Below are 15,165 nucleotides of genomic sequence, written 5' to 3'. Positions count from 1 at the left end.
TTAGTAATTAAAAATGTTAGTAGCATAGGTGGAAAATCAAGTCTTTATATTTTATGGGTTTATTCTTGTTCTGACTTCAAGGCTACAGCTGCAACACATTTTACAAGTCACACCAATCAGAGGCCAACATCCTGACTCACGTTTTATGTATCCAAACTTGTCATACTCTAGATTCTGCAGTTTTTAATCCTCTGACACAACGGACGTAACTGATACTATCATTATGGTCCCATGTGATACAATAGTACATCACTACAATACATTATTAACCTCTTTGCTTCCTTTCGGAGAGGATGCATGGGTGCCATTGTTTTTGTATTAAACACATTACACACCACATCTTCTGGTTTCTGAGGTTTGGGAGAGCTGCTCATGTTCAGTATCACTCGTTGGCAGCAGTTCACAGCAGACGAGCGGAGATCCATTAATTGCATCTAATGGAACGGAATACATTTCCCTCCCGTGATAAATCATTTATAAGCCAGCCATGCAGGATTGCTGAGTTGTCTGCACTTTTGGATATGAAAACCACCCACTTTTCATACTTTCTTGCAGCAAATGCAGAATCGGTTTTAATTAATGCTTTATAGAGATGATTTATTAAAGCATATATTTGATTCTTAATATGTAATCATCCTTAATATACAAGATGTGTATCCAGGGAGTGTAACAGCCGCCGAGAAACATCATAGAACAACACACACACACACACACACACACACACACACACGAGTTATATACACATTTATTTGTAATTCTGCATATGCTAATAGATGTAATGGGGAACAATGCTCTACAGAAATGTTGACATACATGTACCATGACAAAGTGTTCTGTGGTCACATAATTGTTCGGACAACTACATGCATACAAAGATGTCGCTTTGTACAGAAAACAGTCTGTAGCTCAGAGTGTGTCTAACGATCGTGTTCTAAAAAAACTGAACAGAGAAAACAAACAAATCCAAATGTAAGAGGCAGAATACACAGAGACATAAGAATAAACAATATAGCTTTATGCATTTCATGGAGCGAGGTTTTAATAAGCACGCATGAGTGACACGGACAACCCCCATTCTCTCAGAGAAAATAAAGACACAACGTTTGCACTCTGCACAGTATCACAGGTGATAATGCCATCATGAGAGAGTAAGACAGAGCTCGATCCGTTTTCCGCTGTCAGCTCACGCGATTCATTCCAGTATCCACACAAACGTCAATCCCGAGGAGGGGACACAGCTGATCAATCCCGAGTCCCATGTTTCTCCACCCTACCTGTCCAAATGAGGGATTACTCAAGGATAACACAGAGACTTGATAACTACAAACAACGGATGAAAAAATGTATAATTGAACGTACAGGTACCGACCCCACGTGTTTACTTTGGAGCAAAGAATCTGAGTTTCTAAGGAGGGATCAATCATTTCACATGAATCTCTGTTTACGGACTCAAATCACAATGGTCTGGGCTACACAGACAAAAGGAAATATGGACCACGACAGATGTGATGTAACTTTTTTGGGGGGGGGAGTTTTTTCTCTCACAGCGTTCCCTCATCCTAGTCTGTCCTCTCACCGACTGATCCACGAGCCTGAGGGCATGAAGTGGGGTTCGAGCCTCTGAAGCCGCAGGGACGGGAGCTCCGAGTTGTGTCATGATGGGAAATAACCAGATGGATCAGTGTGGTGACAGTGGGGATCTCTCACTGCCTGCCAGCCGTCACTCTGACCCCTCACTCGCCTTCTCTTCCAACTTTTTTGTGTCCCTTTGCTCGTGCTCCGTCCTGCCCCACTGAAGACTGATGGGGCGGTGGATACTGAAGGTGGTGCACACATCACCCGGGAGGAGGGAGAAATATTGCCGCTCCTACACCACGGGAGCCGAGAGATCGACATGGATTTGACAACATCACCATTCAAAAAAGTACAGAAGTAACTAGTTGACGTTATAGCTGTTAAAGAAAAAACAAAGAATCATCCAATCGGAACATCAGAGAGTTATAGAAAACCTGAGAACTCAATAACATTACTTGTATCTATTACATAAAGACCTGATTTCTCCTATAAAATTAGAATTTTCTGTACAGTGCTATATGAACAAAGCAAAATGACTTATTACCTTCTCATAAACGGCGGCGTTATGAAAAGGCACGCATCATTTCAACCACCGTATGGCAGGAAATTGTGGTCGTGCTCCATTTTGGTTTTTAGAAAAAATAGAATCATTCTCAATGTTAATTCACAAAAAACATAAAATCCTTTGTGTGTGGCCATTGAAGTTTGTCTTTATATCTTCCACAGACGTCTGTTGGATTCCTGCATGAATCATACAGTGATATAAAAGGCCCAAAGTGGTCAATTTGGATCCCTTTTCCCACCGATAAATTTGAGGTCCATTGATACGTGGCATTAAGGTGCTTGTCAGCATTATGCCCGCCATATAATATATGAAAAAGCAAAAGTCAAATCCTCATTTGCATTGTTTGTGAGATTCTGGTGGTTGATAATACTGTTTTTGCCTCATATTAAAGATATAACATTTGAAAAATACAAGTAATTTCTGCCTGTACACTTACAAATTCCCATAGACAGAAAATAAAGTGCCACAATTCTTGGCCTGCATAGATTGCAGTATGCGGTATTGCACATTCCACACCTCTCTGTGAGAACACAAGAAAAAACATGATGATAATACTAAGAAGAAGAAGAGAAAGAAAACAAACAACAAAGGATTCACCCACGCACGTCCTGTCAGAAGCATCCGGGTTTGTGTGGCGCTCACAAACCGACTCCTGATTCACTCAGCCAAGTGTCATGCCGAAACAATGAACAAATATTTCCAGCAATAAAAATTGGAATCGAAAGGCAACATACAACGGATATTTTCAGTCAGTGTAAAACAAAAAGCGACAAAGAAGATGAGCAGAAAACACAAAGAAAAATAAAGAAAAAAAACTCTTTGGGTTCGAGTTTGACTGAAAACTTTGTTCACAATAAAAACACAATAAATAACAATCCAAGACACTACGGGTATACAATAAATAAAAAAAAGAAGATGCTTTAAACTCGTCAGCAGGATGGGATCAAATCGCAGTAGTATGGATCAAGTGTGGACGACGCCAGGGCGCTGAGGAGAGGACAACGAACACAATGCAGGTAAACAAACCATAAGGAAAATAACATAGCTACTTTCATAATATATGTTATTACTTTATATGATATTATGCAGCGAGGAGATAGATGAAAGCTTGTCACTGTGCTTGATTTGGTCCATTGATATCACAAAGAATATTTTGTATCCCTTCTGATTTGCCAAAATAGTATAAAGCCTATATTGTATAATGAGTAATGACCAGTGTCTAATGTGCTGAATTACTAAATAGTCTTAACTCTGCTTTATGGAGTCTCACTTACCTAACGTAGAATTTGTCTACAACCGATCTAGAGCTACGTTTTTTCTTAAAGCTACTTTAGATATATATATATATATATCTGATGTCTGAGCGAGTAAATAGGATTTATTTCAGTTCTGTTGGAGGGCAACAAAAGGCTGAACAAGGAGTAAAACCTCTTAAACCTCGTCCTGAACTCCTGAAACCGTGTGATAAATAGTTTTTCCATAATGGTAATATCTGATACTTCCTGTCCTCACTGGTTACATAGCTATTTGGCAACTACAGGTGTATGTATGCGCTTGAGAGGAAACAAGGTGTCTTTGTCCTTCTTTGCCCGCGTACGTTGAGTCAAAGACTAAATATCAGATGCCCAAACTGAAAAGTTCAACAAGTCCTTATGAAAACCAAAGAGCAACAATGTCAACGTTACAAGTTTCATACACCATTTTGTCACACACAAAAAAAATGGAAAAAACAAAAAAACATTACAGGGTCGTCATGGGAACACTTTGCATTTCCACAAAAGGTAATGATATGTTTTTTTTCTTATAGGTCGCTACGATGCAACGCCGGTCCGAGGGCTCTTCGCTCAACCCTTCCTCCCTTTCCTTTTTCACATTACAAATAGTTGTACCTTCAGTGACAGTTTTCCTTTCGCCGTCCTGTGCATTGTCATTGCCTTGGATGTCCTAGTATTTACAGTGGAGTGCTCTCAGCAAACTAAGCACCGTAAAATATCTGTCTTTTTTTTTTTTTAAATGCATGCTTTTTACAGATAAGTCCCTTCTGTGCATTTCCTTGTTTTGCTAGAAAAAAAAGGAGACTGTCATTATGTACATTGGGAGGACTGAAACGTCTGGTAGATGAATTCCCTCTGTTTTCAAAGAGCCTCCTGCTGGAGCCCGCTGTCACTTCCTAAGTCCTTCCTGAATCTGCACAGAACACTGCAGTTTCTTATTCAGCAGTACACAACGACACAAGTAAAAGGGACTTGTCATGCCATGCAAAAAATATCTCCCACTTCAACAGCGCCTTTGTCTTTTCTCGCTGCTCGCACACACGCACCAGGCCGTGGTTGTAGCGGGTCCCTCGTCCCCAGCTGCTTCCCTCACAGTCACATGCTGGTTTCGCAGGTCGGAGAAAGGCCGCCGTCCCCGGGTATCAGGTGGATATCGGATGTAAACATGTGGTTCTCTACTTTGTGTCCACTTTGGTTGCTGTCAGCCTTGACCTCCTCGCCTGCCCCGACCACACCTTGGGTGCAATTTTGTGCTGTCTTCTTGGGCGACAAGGGCCCAACGGCGGCACCCGCCACCTCCATCAGGTGCTTCTCCTCGTGGTTCTCCGTGGACGGATCTTCGTCGCCCGGTGGGGTGTCGACCACCAGCCTCTTCGGGGACATGGGGTCGGTCTCCTCTTCTGTGATGGGGAGCAGCTCCTCTGAGCAGGGGATGAGCGGTGACGTCTCTCCGTCCGGCGACTCTTCCAGGATGCTGGAGCTGATGTCTCCAGGAGAAGTGGTGCTGGGTGGTGTCAGTGGGCCTTCGGCAGAGGTTTTGGTGGAGTTGACTTTTAACCCCTTAATTTTAAGAGGATTATTCCCTCTTGAAGGGCTCCGGATATTCTCCACAGCGCTGTTAAAACTCTCCACTCCTTTTAAATGGAGGTCGTCATTGCATATGAAGCCAGGAGAGCTCTCGTCATTGCTGGCCCTCAGGAAGCTAAGATCCAGATGCGGTGGTGCTCTGGGGTGTCTGATTTGATACGGCCCATGATCTTCCTCATCTGAGGTGAGGTCTTCATTTTCAACGCCTTCCGGGCCACTAGGAAACTTACTTGGTGAGGAGGGCGGGACTTCCTTCATCTCCACCTCCTCCTTCAATGTAAATTCTTGGCTTGAAGATTTTTTCGGTGAGACGGGGGCGGTCATAGTTGTGCTCAAGGTGCTCATAGAGCTTGTGGTGTTGAGGTTAGTTAAGGACTGTGACTTGGTCATATGGTTGTACATCTCCTCCAGTTTCTGGACATTAAGGTGCTGTGGGGTCCTGCTGGTCCGCTGCGGACTTCCAGTGGTGGTAATGGTTATACGTTGAGGGGAATTCTGCGGCAGAGACTCTGGGTTTGACTTCAGGTTGATTTCTGAGGTGGCGTGCCCGATGGAGCTGCCCAAGTGGCTCGGTGACAGGTGGTTGTCAAGGGAGGTTTTATCCTCTCCTTTCTCCACCACCACATCCATCAGTTCCATGCTGCGGGCAAAGGCATCCTTTAGGTTCATCGACACAATGCTGCCATTCCTCTTGGCTCGCTCCAGTGCCTCCCTCCTCTTGATGGCCTTCTCCTGCCTCTTCTGCTCCTTGTAGAACTCAGAGAAGTTGTTGACAATAATGGGGATGGGGAGGGCAATAACCAGCACTCCTGCAATGCAGCAGAGCCCACCCACAATCTTACCAAGCAACGTCTGTGGGTAAATGTCCCCGTAGCCCACTGTGGTCATTGTAATGGTTGCCCACCAGAACGAGGCAGGGATACTGGTGAATTTAGTGGCATCCTCGTCTTTCTCAGCAAAGAACACCAAGCTGGAGAATATCATGATGCCCATGGCGAGAAAGAGAATAAGAAGGCCAAGTTCATTGTAGCTCCTTCTCAGAGTGAACCCTAGAGACTGGAGCCCCGTGGAGTGCCTGGCTAACTTCAGGATCCTCAATATTCTCATGATCCTGAATATCTGCACCACGCGCCGCACGTTCTGGAACTGCAGCACGCTCTTATTGGACTCCGTTAGGAAGATGGTGACATAGTAGGGCAGGATGGCCAGCAAGTCAATGACATTCAGGGGGCCTTTGAAGAACTTCCACTTATTAGGCGAGGAGAGGAAGCGGAGGAGGTACTCCATGGTGAACCAGGCGATGCACACGGCTTCCACGTGGGCCAGCTGGGGGTTGTCGTTGGCGTGGCCGAACTCGTCGAACACCTGGAGCTCTGGTAAGGTGTTGAGGGACAGGGCGATGGTGGAGAGGATGATGAAGAGGATCGATATGATGGCCAGAATCTGAAAAGGGAGCACAGAGAGGAAGAACATATTAGTAGGATACTAAATAATGTATTCACATGTAGGGAAACTTTCATGAAACTTTCATAATACTCAAATACCAAAAGCATGAGATTAAATACTGGCTTAAGATACATAGCAGATCATCATGTTTGACTAAGTTAATATATCACTTTGTCTGTTTCGTTCTATAAATTGTGGCTTGGTTGAGTTGATGCGAATTAACAAGTCTGGTTGAAAGTTGTGGAGTACAAATTATATCAATCTTTGCTGTGTGTATTCTTGAAGGAAAATCTAAAAAGCTCTGCAGATATTAGTCTTTCACCGACATATTGGTATCCTTATCAGGTGTTACGTTTGAGGAAAATAAAGCTTTTATTTTACAGTATAAAATGTATAATGCAGCAAAATTTTGCATTTATATAACAAAAACTGTTCTTTCATTTTTGTTATATTTGAATTTTCTTTTCATTTAATGAAACGTATAGTTAAACGATAAAATATCAAGCCTAAAAAACATTTATGTACCATAAAAGTTTGATAACAGCCTCTTCGGAATCATTGCCATTTAAAAAAAATACATTTCTATTGAAAAATATATCAGTATCAGAACTGTTTACTTCCTAACATTGGTATTGGCATCGACCTTCTATATCAAGTGAATTGAATTACCCCCAAAAATCGGGCATTCCTATTTTTATACCATCATCATCATCAGGGTTTAATTACTGTATTATCACAGAGGAAAGTAACATTGGAATACAAAATGACCAAAAATAATGAATCTAGGGAAAGTAAGTAGGCCAGAATTCTATTTTGGAAATACACAAGAGGAGTGTGTTTGCATGTGATCTCCTCCACAGCAGAAGGATAAAAGGGATTCTGGCTCCACCTGTTGGCAACACTCTGCTATTCCCTCTCGCCGTTATAAAATATATTTCCTTACTTGCAGTTTACAAAGAAAATTAGATGCACAAAACTTTTGTAAATGGCCTTTAAAGTAAAAGACTGATATTGACATTGTCTCCTATGGCTTTCAGCTCAGGGAGGGGACGGGCACGGACATCCTGCGTAATCCCGTGAGGTCAGCTCAGCATGAGGCTGCGTTTCAAAGCGTAGCTCTTTACCTTGACCAGGATTTATTGACCTCGATAGATTAAATCTGTCCTTAGACGTTCTGACATCGCTCATTTAGAAAATGAGAGCCGACTGATATATGGTGCAGTGAGGAGCGTGTTTGAATGTCACGTCCCGTTATGAGGTGAGCACATGGCTCGCTTGTCATTCGTCCCTCTGATACGACCTCTCCATACCCGTCACTCTCTTGCACTATAACCCCGGATTTCACAGTCGACAGCACCGCAGTGCAACTTCAAAAGTCAAGTCCCAATCTGCATTCTTCTCTGTGAAGTCCTCTACGACCCAGACAATATAAAACCTATTAAAATCGAATGAACACAGATTGAAGTCTGAGACAAGATGGGAAAAACCAGGCCCCCTGAATACTAATCACAAACCACATTAAGTTGCAGAACACACTGATTAACTTGCACAAATTTACTCAGAGCCGTCCCGCCGCTCACTCACTGTATCTCCTTTGTGACTTCGTTAATTAAGCAAATGTCACTTGTTAGCCGCAAGGATTCTGCAATGCTCAGGGGTCGGCCATTTCCACCGGCTGCCCACGACCCTGTAGACCCGTTGTAAATGCTTCATGCAAAATGCTTTTAGAGAAAAGAACTTCTTGCGTTAGAATGAAAGAGAGAGAAAAGGGCCCGGGAGCCGAGTAGAGGCAAACTGGTGTCATGGCTCAGCAGAGGAAGTGTTATCACCACATGAACGCTGGCGGTGATTCGGTCAGGATTCGGTTAAACCTATTAGCAGCTATAGGTGAGTCAACCTGGGGGAGGTCTGGCACTGTGCTGGAAAGACTGCGGAGTCACAGTCGGGACGCAGATTGCCTCCTTGCCCCTCAACTTTTTCTGTGGCGAGCTCATTTGAGGCTCAGCCCGCGGTGCCACGGTGCCAAGTCCCTCGGTCGGAGGAACCTTTCGCCTGGCGCCGGTCGCTCAACACCTTGGCACCGAGTCAGCCCAGACAGGTGTAGTGGGGGAAGAGTAGGAAATGAGGTAATGATCTTGCTCAGTTTATAGGTTTTACTGGTGGTAAATTGTGCAGCTCATGGGGCAGTTTGTTTAACTCCACAAAGATAAGAATGATGTATGGAAATACAGGTCGAAAGGTAACCGCTTCTTTAGAGGTCGACTACTCTTTATTTAGATTCACAGTAGCTGCCTCAGAGGAGACAGTTAATCTTCTGCTGTTCAACAGTTTGGAGAAAGACAACCCTTTAAAACTGCGCTATGAACAGCTGACGCACACAGACACACATACACACACGTACACACATTCACATAGACACGTACAAATGCAGATTTGAATAGCACCCCTTACTAGGAATTTGCATTGACTTCCATTCACTGTGAACAGTCGAACTGAAACCTTATCCCAAACCTTAACCATGATGCCGAACCCTGACCTTTAACCTAACCACAATTCACACCCGAACCTCAGCTTAACATTAATTTCACTTTAAAACTTGTCTTCACCTTTAAATGCGATGATTTACGTTTTGAGGACTTGCTCTTTGTCCCCTTAAGGAAGACAAATCCCCATAGTGTGACTGTGTAAACCTGGACCACACACACACACACACACACACGTATAGAAAGTGATGATTTTCATTGATCCACATCCGGGTGAACGCCCGTCCACCCTCTGCTCACTGACACCAGCAAAGGGCGTTTGAGTGCGATGATGAGCCATCCTGAGGTGGCTTACATTAACCTGCTGTAATTGAGTGGGAGTAGTTAAAAAGATCAATTACTTGGACTTAGTCGTCACTGATTTGCACTTGTGGTGGTGCATTAAGCATCGCGTCAAATGCCGTGAGCAGTGGATTAACCAAACGGAAACAAGCACGTCAGTGGACGGAGGGAGGGAGGAAGCGAAATTAGATATTTCACTGGAATAAACCGCAGAACAATTCTCTAATCATGAGTTCTGTGAAAATGAGATTATAATGTCACTAGTATCCGGATCAATTTACTGAATTACACAATATTTATACTTTATGCAGCAAAGTTACTTGTGGACTAATTGGATGTATTTCAGATTTGCCTCAAATTAAGTAAAAGATAAAGGTTTTGGAGTGTTACCACTTTCTCCACCTCCCCCCCTCTCTCTCTCTCCCTCTCTCTCTCTCTCTCTCTCTCTCTCACTCTTTCTCTCTCTCTCCCTCCCTCTCTCTCTCTCTGGCTCTGTCCCTGTTGCTGTGAAGGTATTGACCTCAGGAGGACCTGATGAGGTCACATTCAGGCCAGTCATGAGACCTGATTGGCTTAGACAGGAAGGTAATGTCTTCAGATGATTAGGGAACGTGTGACATGCTTCACTTGTCTGTGGCTTATTCTGGCTCTTTTACTTTCCCTGCACAAAACCCCACCTGGAACAGTTTGCTAATGACGGTGCAGGAGCGCTGCTTTAATTTGGAGAACAGATGGAATTATTAAATACCACATACCACATTTTTTATTTAATATAATATTTTTAGAGACTTTATGAAACACATTCTGGAGAAATGTCCTCGCAAAAACCAGCTGGCTCCACTCGTCGAGGGACAGCATGAAAAAAACATAGCTGGCGAAGGTTTAGCTTTAGCAATTTAGGTGAATATCTCCTGGGTATAGAGCGACCAAATGTATTTTAGTCACTAACTCCCACACCCACCGCTCACTATCTTATCTCAGAGTCCGTTTCAAAGGTTAGCATCAGATCCTGTGGGAGGGCCGAGCAGGAAGTGTGAAGTCGAACGAGAGCAGGCAGGACGCGGCGGCCGCTGAGTCGAGAGCCCTCTCGAGCCTCTCTCCACTTCCATCTTCAGCCGCCCGTCATCTCAACCACTACTCTTGGAAATGAGAGGCTGGCCTTTAACCCCCTCCACTTTGAGCTTCCCGCAAGACGCCGGGGCCACTAACTCCTCTCGCTAAATGTCCTGTCAGCGGGGCCGGCCCTGTGGTCGCACACGTTACAGTCCTTGCTCCCCCCCGCATCCCCATCATTCCTCACGCTAAGGGAGGATAGATGCTTTGTGTGTGTGTGTGTGTGTGTGTGTGAGTGTGTGTGGGGTGGGGGGGGGATGAAAAATAACCTGCACCACACCAGTCGCCCCCATCTACCAGCTCGGTATCGACCGTGTGCACATCACATTATGGACACTGAGCCAGGCCCTTATCGATCTTCCCGCTTGGAGCTCTTATGGACCATGATCCACCTCAGAGGTCCCCACTGACGTCCCCCCCTCCCCCCACCTCCTCCCCCTCGTGTCATCACTTTGTGCACAGGACAAATTGAGCCGTTCCTCAGGTATGAGCATTTTTTTTTGCTGTGGAATCGCGGCGATTGTGCTGACAGTAATATGGATTTATCCCGGGGACTTGTATGATTTGCTCTTCAGGGACCGGATCTCTTCAGAGTGACGACTCCGTCAAAGCGCGCACGAGAGCCGGGTGTCACGTTGTTACTGATCTTAGTTTTAGTATTAAAGAATCATCTCGTCATTGAATCAATGACTCTACTCATATTCTTGACTTATTGCACGTGTGTCACTCATATATACACATATAAACATAAATAGAGTTATATCAGGCTAAATATTGTATATTAGTGTTAAGGATACTACTGTTAAATAATACAGATATATACATATATAAAATGCACAAATACAGTTTACTTTCTTGTGCAATTATAAATAACATTTCTGTCCGTGTATTAATTTTATTTTTATTGAATTGAATTTTCTTTTCTGTCATATAACCCATTTTATTCTATTCTATACTTCACATACTGCCATCCTCAGTATTTCGGCTCTCAATTTCACAAGCTTAACTATTCTTTTCTCTTCTTACGCGGAGCAGTGGGGGATTTTTCATCATCATTCAGCTCAGTGTCTCTTTATGAAGGACACAGGACTACGAGGACTCAAATGACAACATTCGACTCCCAAATGCTCTAAAATTCTGTTCGCGAGCCATTAGTAGCCACAAATATGACATTATCAAGGAACCACTGATACTTAAAGAGAGATTTTTAAGTTATGAATATTGGGGGTATGAAACATCCACGCTTCGAGAGACTCAACATTAATCTACAAAGGAGGAGAGACCTCTTCTCTCCCACTCTGTCAGGAGTGCGGGGGTTGAGTGCCTCCTCTGTGGCCAGTTTCCAGGATTGAGACATTCGGTGGCCGTCCACTGTTTTTGTCCCACGGCTCCTCTGAGGTTCAGAGAGGTTTGGAGGAATGCCATAGTCGTTAACGTGAGCCTCAATTCTAAAAACATTAGTCTGCGGACAAGAGAAATTAGCTGATAAATCACTGGAGAGAAATGACCAGACTGATTCAGCTTGAAACTGGTACAATGTGTGTTGTGACTGAAGTGTGTCCCAAATCGTCCTTTTTTGTTGTTACAACTTTGCAACACAAGATAGATCAAATAAAATTATCCCTGGCAACTCCTTTGGGAAAATACAAAAATGAAGGATTACTATTTTGAAAAAAAAAAAAAGATTGAGCTGTTCAAATACCTCTGACAGCTTTCCGTGCAGTCAGTAATTGCAGTGGATGTTTCCCATTTGTCTTGGCACAGCGCGGCATCGCCACACTGCGCCACTTACAGTTTAATTTGTCACCAGTCAGCCCGACTATATAATGTGTCCCTCTGTGCTGCGCAGGCTTTGTCGGGAGTATTGGCACAATGTTATTAACGTCACAATCTCAGGGTCAGACTCACTGAGGTGCCTTTACAATCACTGTCGGGGACAAACAATTTTTCTTGCTGGTTTTTGTGCCTTTGGTGAAACATCAGGAGCAGAAATCTCTCTCACTTTCAAACTATCCTTGCTGGAGGCGGTCAACAGCAGGGGGTCCTGAGGGTTTCAGCCAATGTTATATACGCCGAGCGTGTGGGGCTCAGTCAGCTGCAGGAAAAGTGGTGGAAGGGGCATGAGACGGCGTTCCAGAGGAACATTAATCAATAACTAATCCTCATTTGCTTTCAGGTCGCAGACAACTTTTGCTTACTGAGCGCTATGGAGGCTGTTTCTTTGCCATAATATTACAGGATGTAAAAAATTAGGATGCATCGATAAATAATTGAAAAATGTATTAATTTACGTGGTCCCCCTGGAAGAAAGTTTCCGGTTTGAATTGTGGTCTTACTGTGTGGAGTCTGCATGTTTCCCGTGTCTGCGTGTGTTTTCTCTGGCTTCCCTCCACAGGCCACAGACATGCAGATAGGGCTCTGGGTCATAGTAATAGTGACCATCAAATGTAGACTTACCCAAAACTGAGATTATGAAACAAAGTCCACATTATATCAGCTGTGTTGTAATTGTCACTCTTTATCTTTTACATTTGCCTTTTTCCTTTTTACTCCTCATCAAATTTATGATCGCCATGATTCATCCCTCAATTAGTCGACCTGGTTCCAGGCTGAAAACTCTTTTGATGAGGATTTTTCTGAAACGTCAGAGGAGAAAATGAGCCTTTCTAACAGTGGGCCCTCACTGTTACACTCGTTTAGAGACTCTAAATTGAGTGTTGCTATGAATATGTTTGTCTCCTTATCATGTTGTATTTCAAAAGGATAAGCGGCACAGATAAAAGATGGATAGACTGATTGTAACCCCTCCATGTGTTTGAGTCCCTCCACCATCCCCACATCCCCTCATTAGGTCGATTCCCTCTATGGAGACCGTACAGTAGCTGCATTTTTTTTTATCCCTTTTCTTCTCATTCTTGTAAACACACTTCAAGTGCTTTTCAACCTCCCTCTCAAAGCCTTTTCACTCCTCCAGTCTTTATTTATACTGTTTGTTCGCGCGTTTGCTTCAGGAACCAGGGAGGAAAATGGGCTAATATGAAATATTTATAGCCCGTGTTCATCCATCGGACCAGCAGTCGCAACACGCCTGCACAGAACAGGCAGCGTGGCCGTATTTGTATCAGCGTGTGGCACAATTCATTACAGGTCAGGGGAGTGACACAGCCGTGATCGGCCAACAGAAATATCCTGCACCGAAAACAATGTATTAGCTGACACATCGGACTGACAGTTCCCCTCTGGTGGTTGTTCATATGACACATTAGCAGAATCTCATTAAGACTAATTCCTTGTTGCAATCACATTAGAGGGGCAATCCACCAGCGTATGATTTCCTGTGAGTCGCTTATAAAGCTGGATTTTGGTTTTAGTGACATAGAGGAGACAGAAAACCCAAAGTGTGATGTGATACTGGCAGAACGTGCAAATAAACAACCTTTTCTAACTTTGAAGGGGGAAAAAAATATATTTTTCTAAATTTCAGGAAAGCTAAATACCAACAGGAAGTCGAGAAGTCTGGCCAAAATCAATGCAGCGCGCTGTTTGTTCACCTTCTGCTCTCCAGCCTGTCAGAGACACACCAGCTGAATGTGGAAACGTGCAGCAGAAGCAATAGTCGTCAACCATTCTCCTGACAGAAGTGGGAGAAGATTGAATCCACAATTATACTCAAAAATAACTTTTGTAATCTATATAATCTATTATAATCTTCAAATTTACAAAGACAAGAAAGAAAGAATAGAAAAAGGAAAAATGCTTCTTATTCCTAGTTGAAGACTTTAAGTATAAAAACGTCATGACCCATCTAAATACATCTCTTACAACCTAAATGAGCCGCCACTCTGCCAGCTTTTCATACATTGGTCTGAATATTCTTTTTTCGTTTTCAATAGGCTACTAAACTTTTTATTCTTATTATAATAATCCCAGAAATCCCTGTCTTTGTGTCTGTCTGTAAGTGGAACGCATATCTCGAGAACCATTATCGGCTTCACACTTGGAATGAGGCCAAGGAAGTGCCGTGTTAATATGGTGCGATTTGCAGACGCGATAGGTTCACTATTAATAAACTTTGATTAACCAGGCCACCGACACTCTGTAGCGGCGGCAGCTGGGACTCATCAACGCTTTCACAACAATTAGTTCTCCAGATTCCAACTGCGTACCGAGTTGAGCTTTTACCCGGAACTATGAATAAACAGCTGAACAGGTGAAGCAGCAGTGGTGCAGCTTCAGGGTTCTGAGTCCACCAGCCAGTCTTTACTTGCCAGGGCTCAGCAACTGCAAGTCACCTTTACAGTTCCAGAGGGAAACCTGCAACCTGCATCCCCACAGGCCAAACAAACAGCTCATTCCAGAACAGACCTCGAAACACTTAAGTACGTCGCTTATTGATTTGATACCAAATAAGGCCACATATTGGATTGCCATTTTTTTCTTATCTTCATCAGGCTAATAAATAAAAAAAATGATTCATCTTTATAACAAAAACAGAGTCTTCAGGTCTGAGCGAAAGCCAGCGAGTGTTGGTGTGGTGTGGTGTGTGTGTGTTTTAAGCCACAAGGCAGCGCAGCACAACAGCACTCAGGTAAAACTTAAAACATTTATGAAGGAGCTGCTGCGCAATCGATTCCCACACTCACAATCTTCAGATGCTGGACGTCACATCGCTTACACGACATTTCTGGACTCAACCTTCGGATAAATTCAGCAACTCTTCTCCTTCTCAATCAAGCGTATTGATGAATATATTTAGAGCTCTGAGTGGATCGTTGAGACT

At 43.6% G+C, this 15,165-nt stretch overlaps 1 protein-coding gene across 2 annotated transcripts in view; it reads right to left on the bottom strand.

Moving 5' to 3' along the window:
* Nucleotides 1-729: 729 nt before the first annotated feature.
* Nucleotides 730-15,165, bottom strand: part of kcnb2b (potassium voltage-gated channel subfamily B member 2b) — a 79,012-nt gene continuing 64,576 nt past the window's right edge. Inside the window, exons 2-3 of one of the 2 annotated variants that reach the window (XR_008333194.1) lie at nucleotides 2,120-6,444; nucleotides 730-1,867 (exon numbers count right to left, since the gene is read on the bottom strand). Coding sequence is in view for 1 of the 2 variants with exons in the window: in XM_053412695.1 (XP_053268670.1) it covers nucleotides 4,510-6,444 (1,935 nt within the window). In the remaining variant the exon portion in view is untranslated. Of the gene's footprint in view, nucleotides 6,445-15,165 lie in introns of both variants that reach the window. The other variant, XM_053412695.1, reaches the window with a different exon arrangement.

The sequence above is a fragment of the Pleuronectes platessa genome, chromosome 20, assembly GCF_947347685.1.
Source record: "Pleuronectes platessa chromosome 20, fPlePla1.1, whole genome shotgun sequence".
NCBI lineage: Eukaryota > Metazoa > Chordata > Actinopteri > Pleuronectiformes > Pleuronectidae > Pleuronectes > Pleuronectes platessa.
The sequence above is the reverse complement of the archived record's forward strand: the minus strand, read 5'-3'. Positions and strand labels throughout refer to the sequence as shown.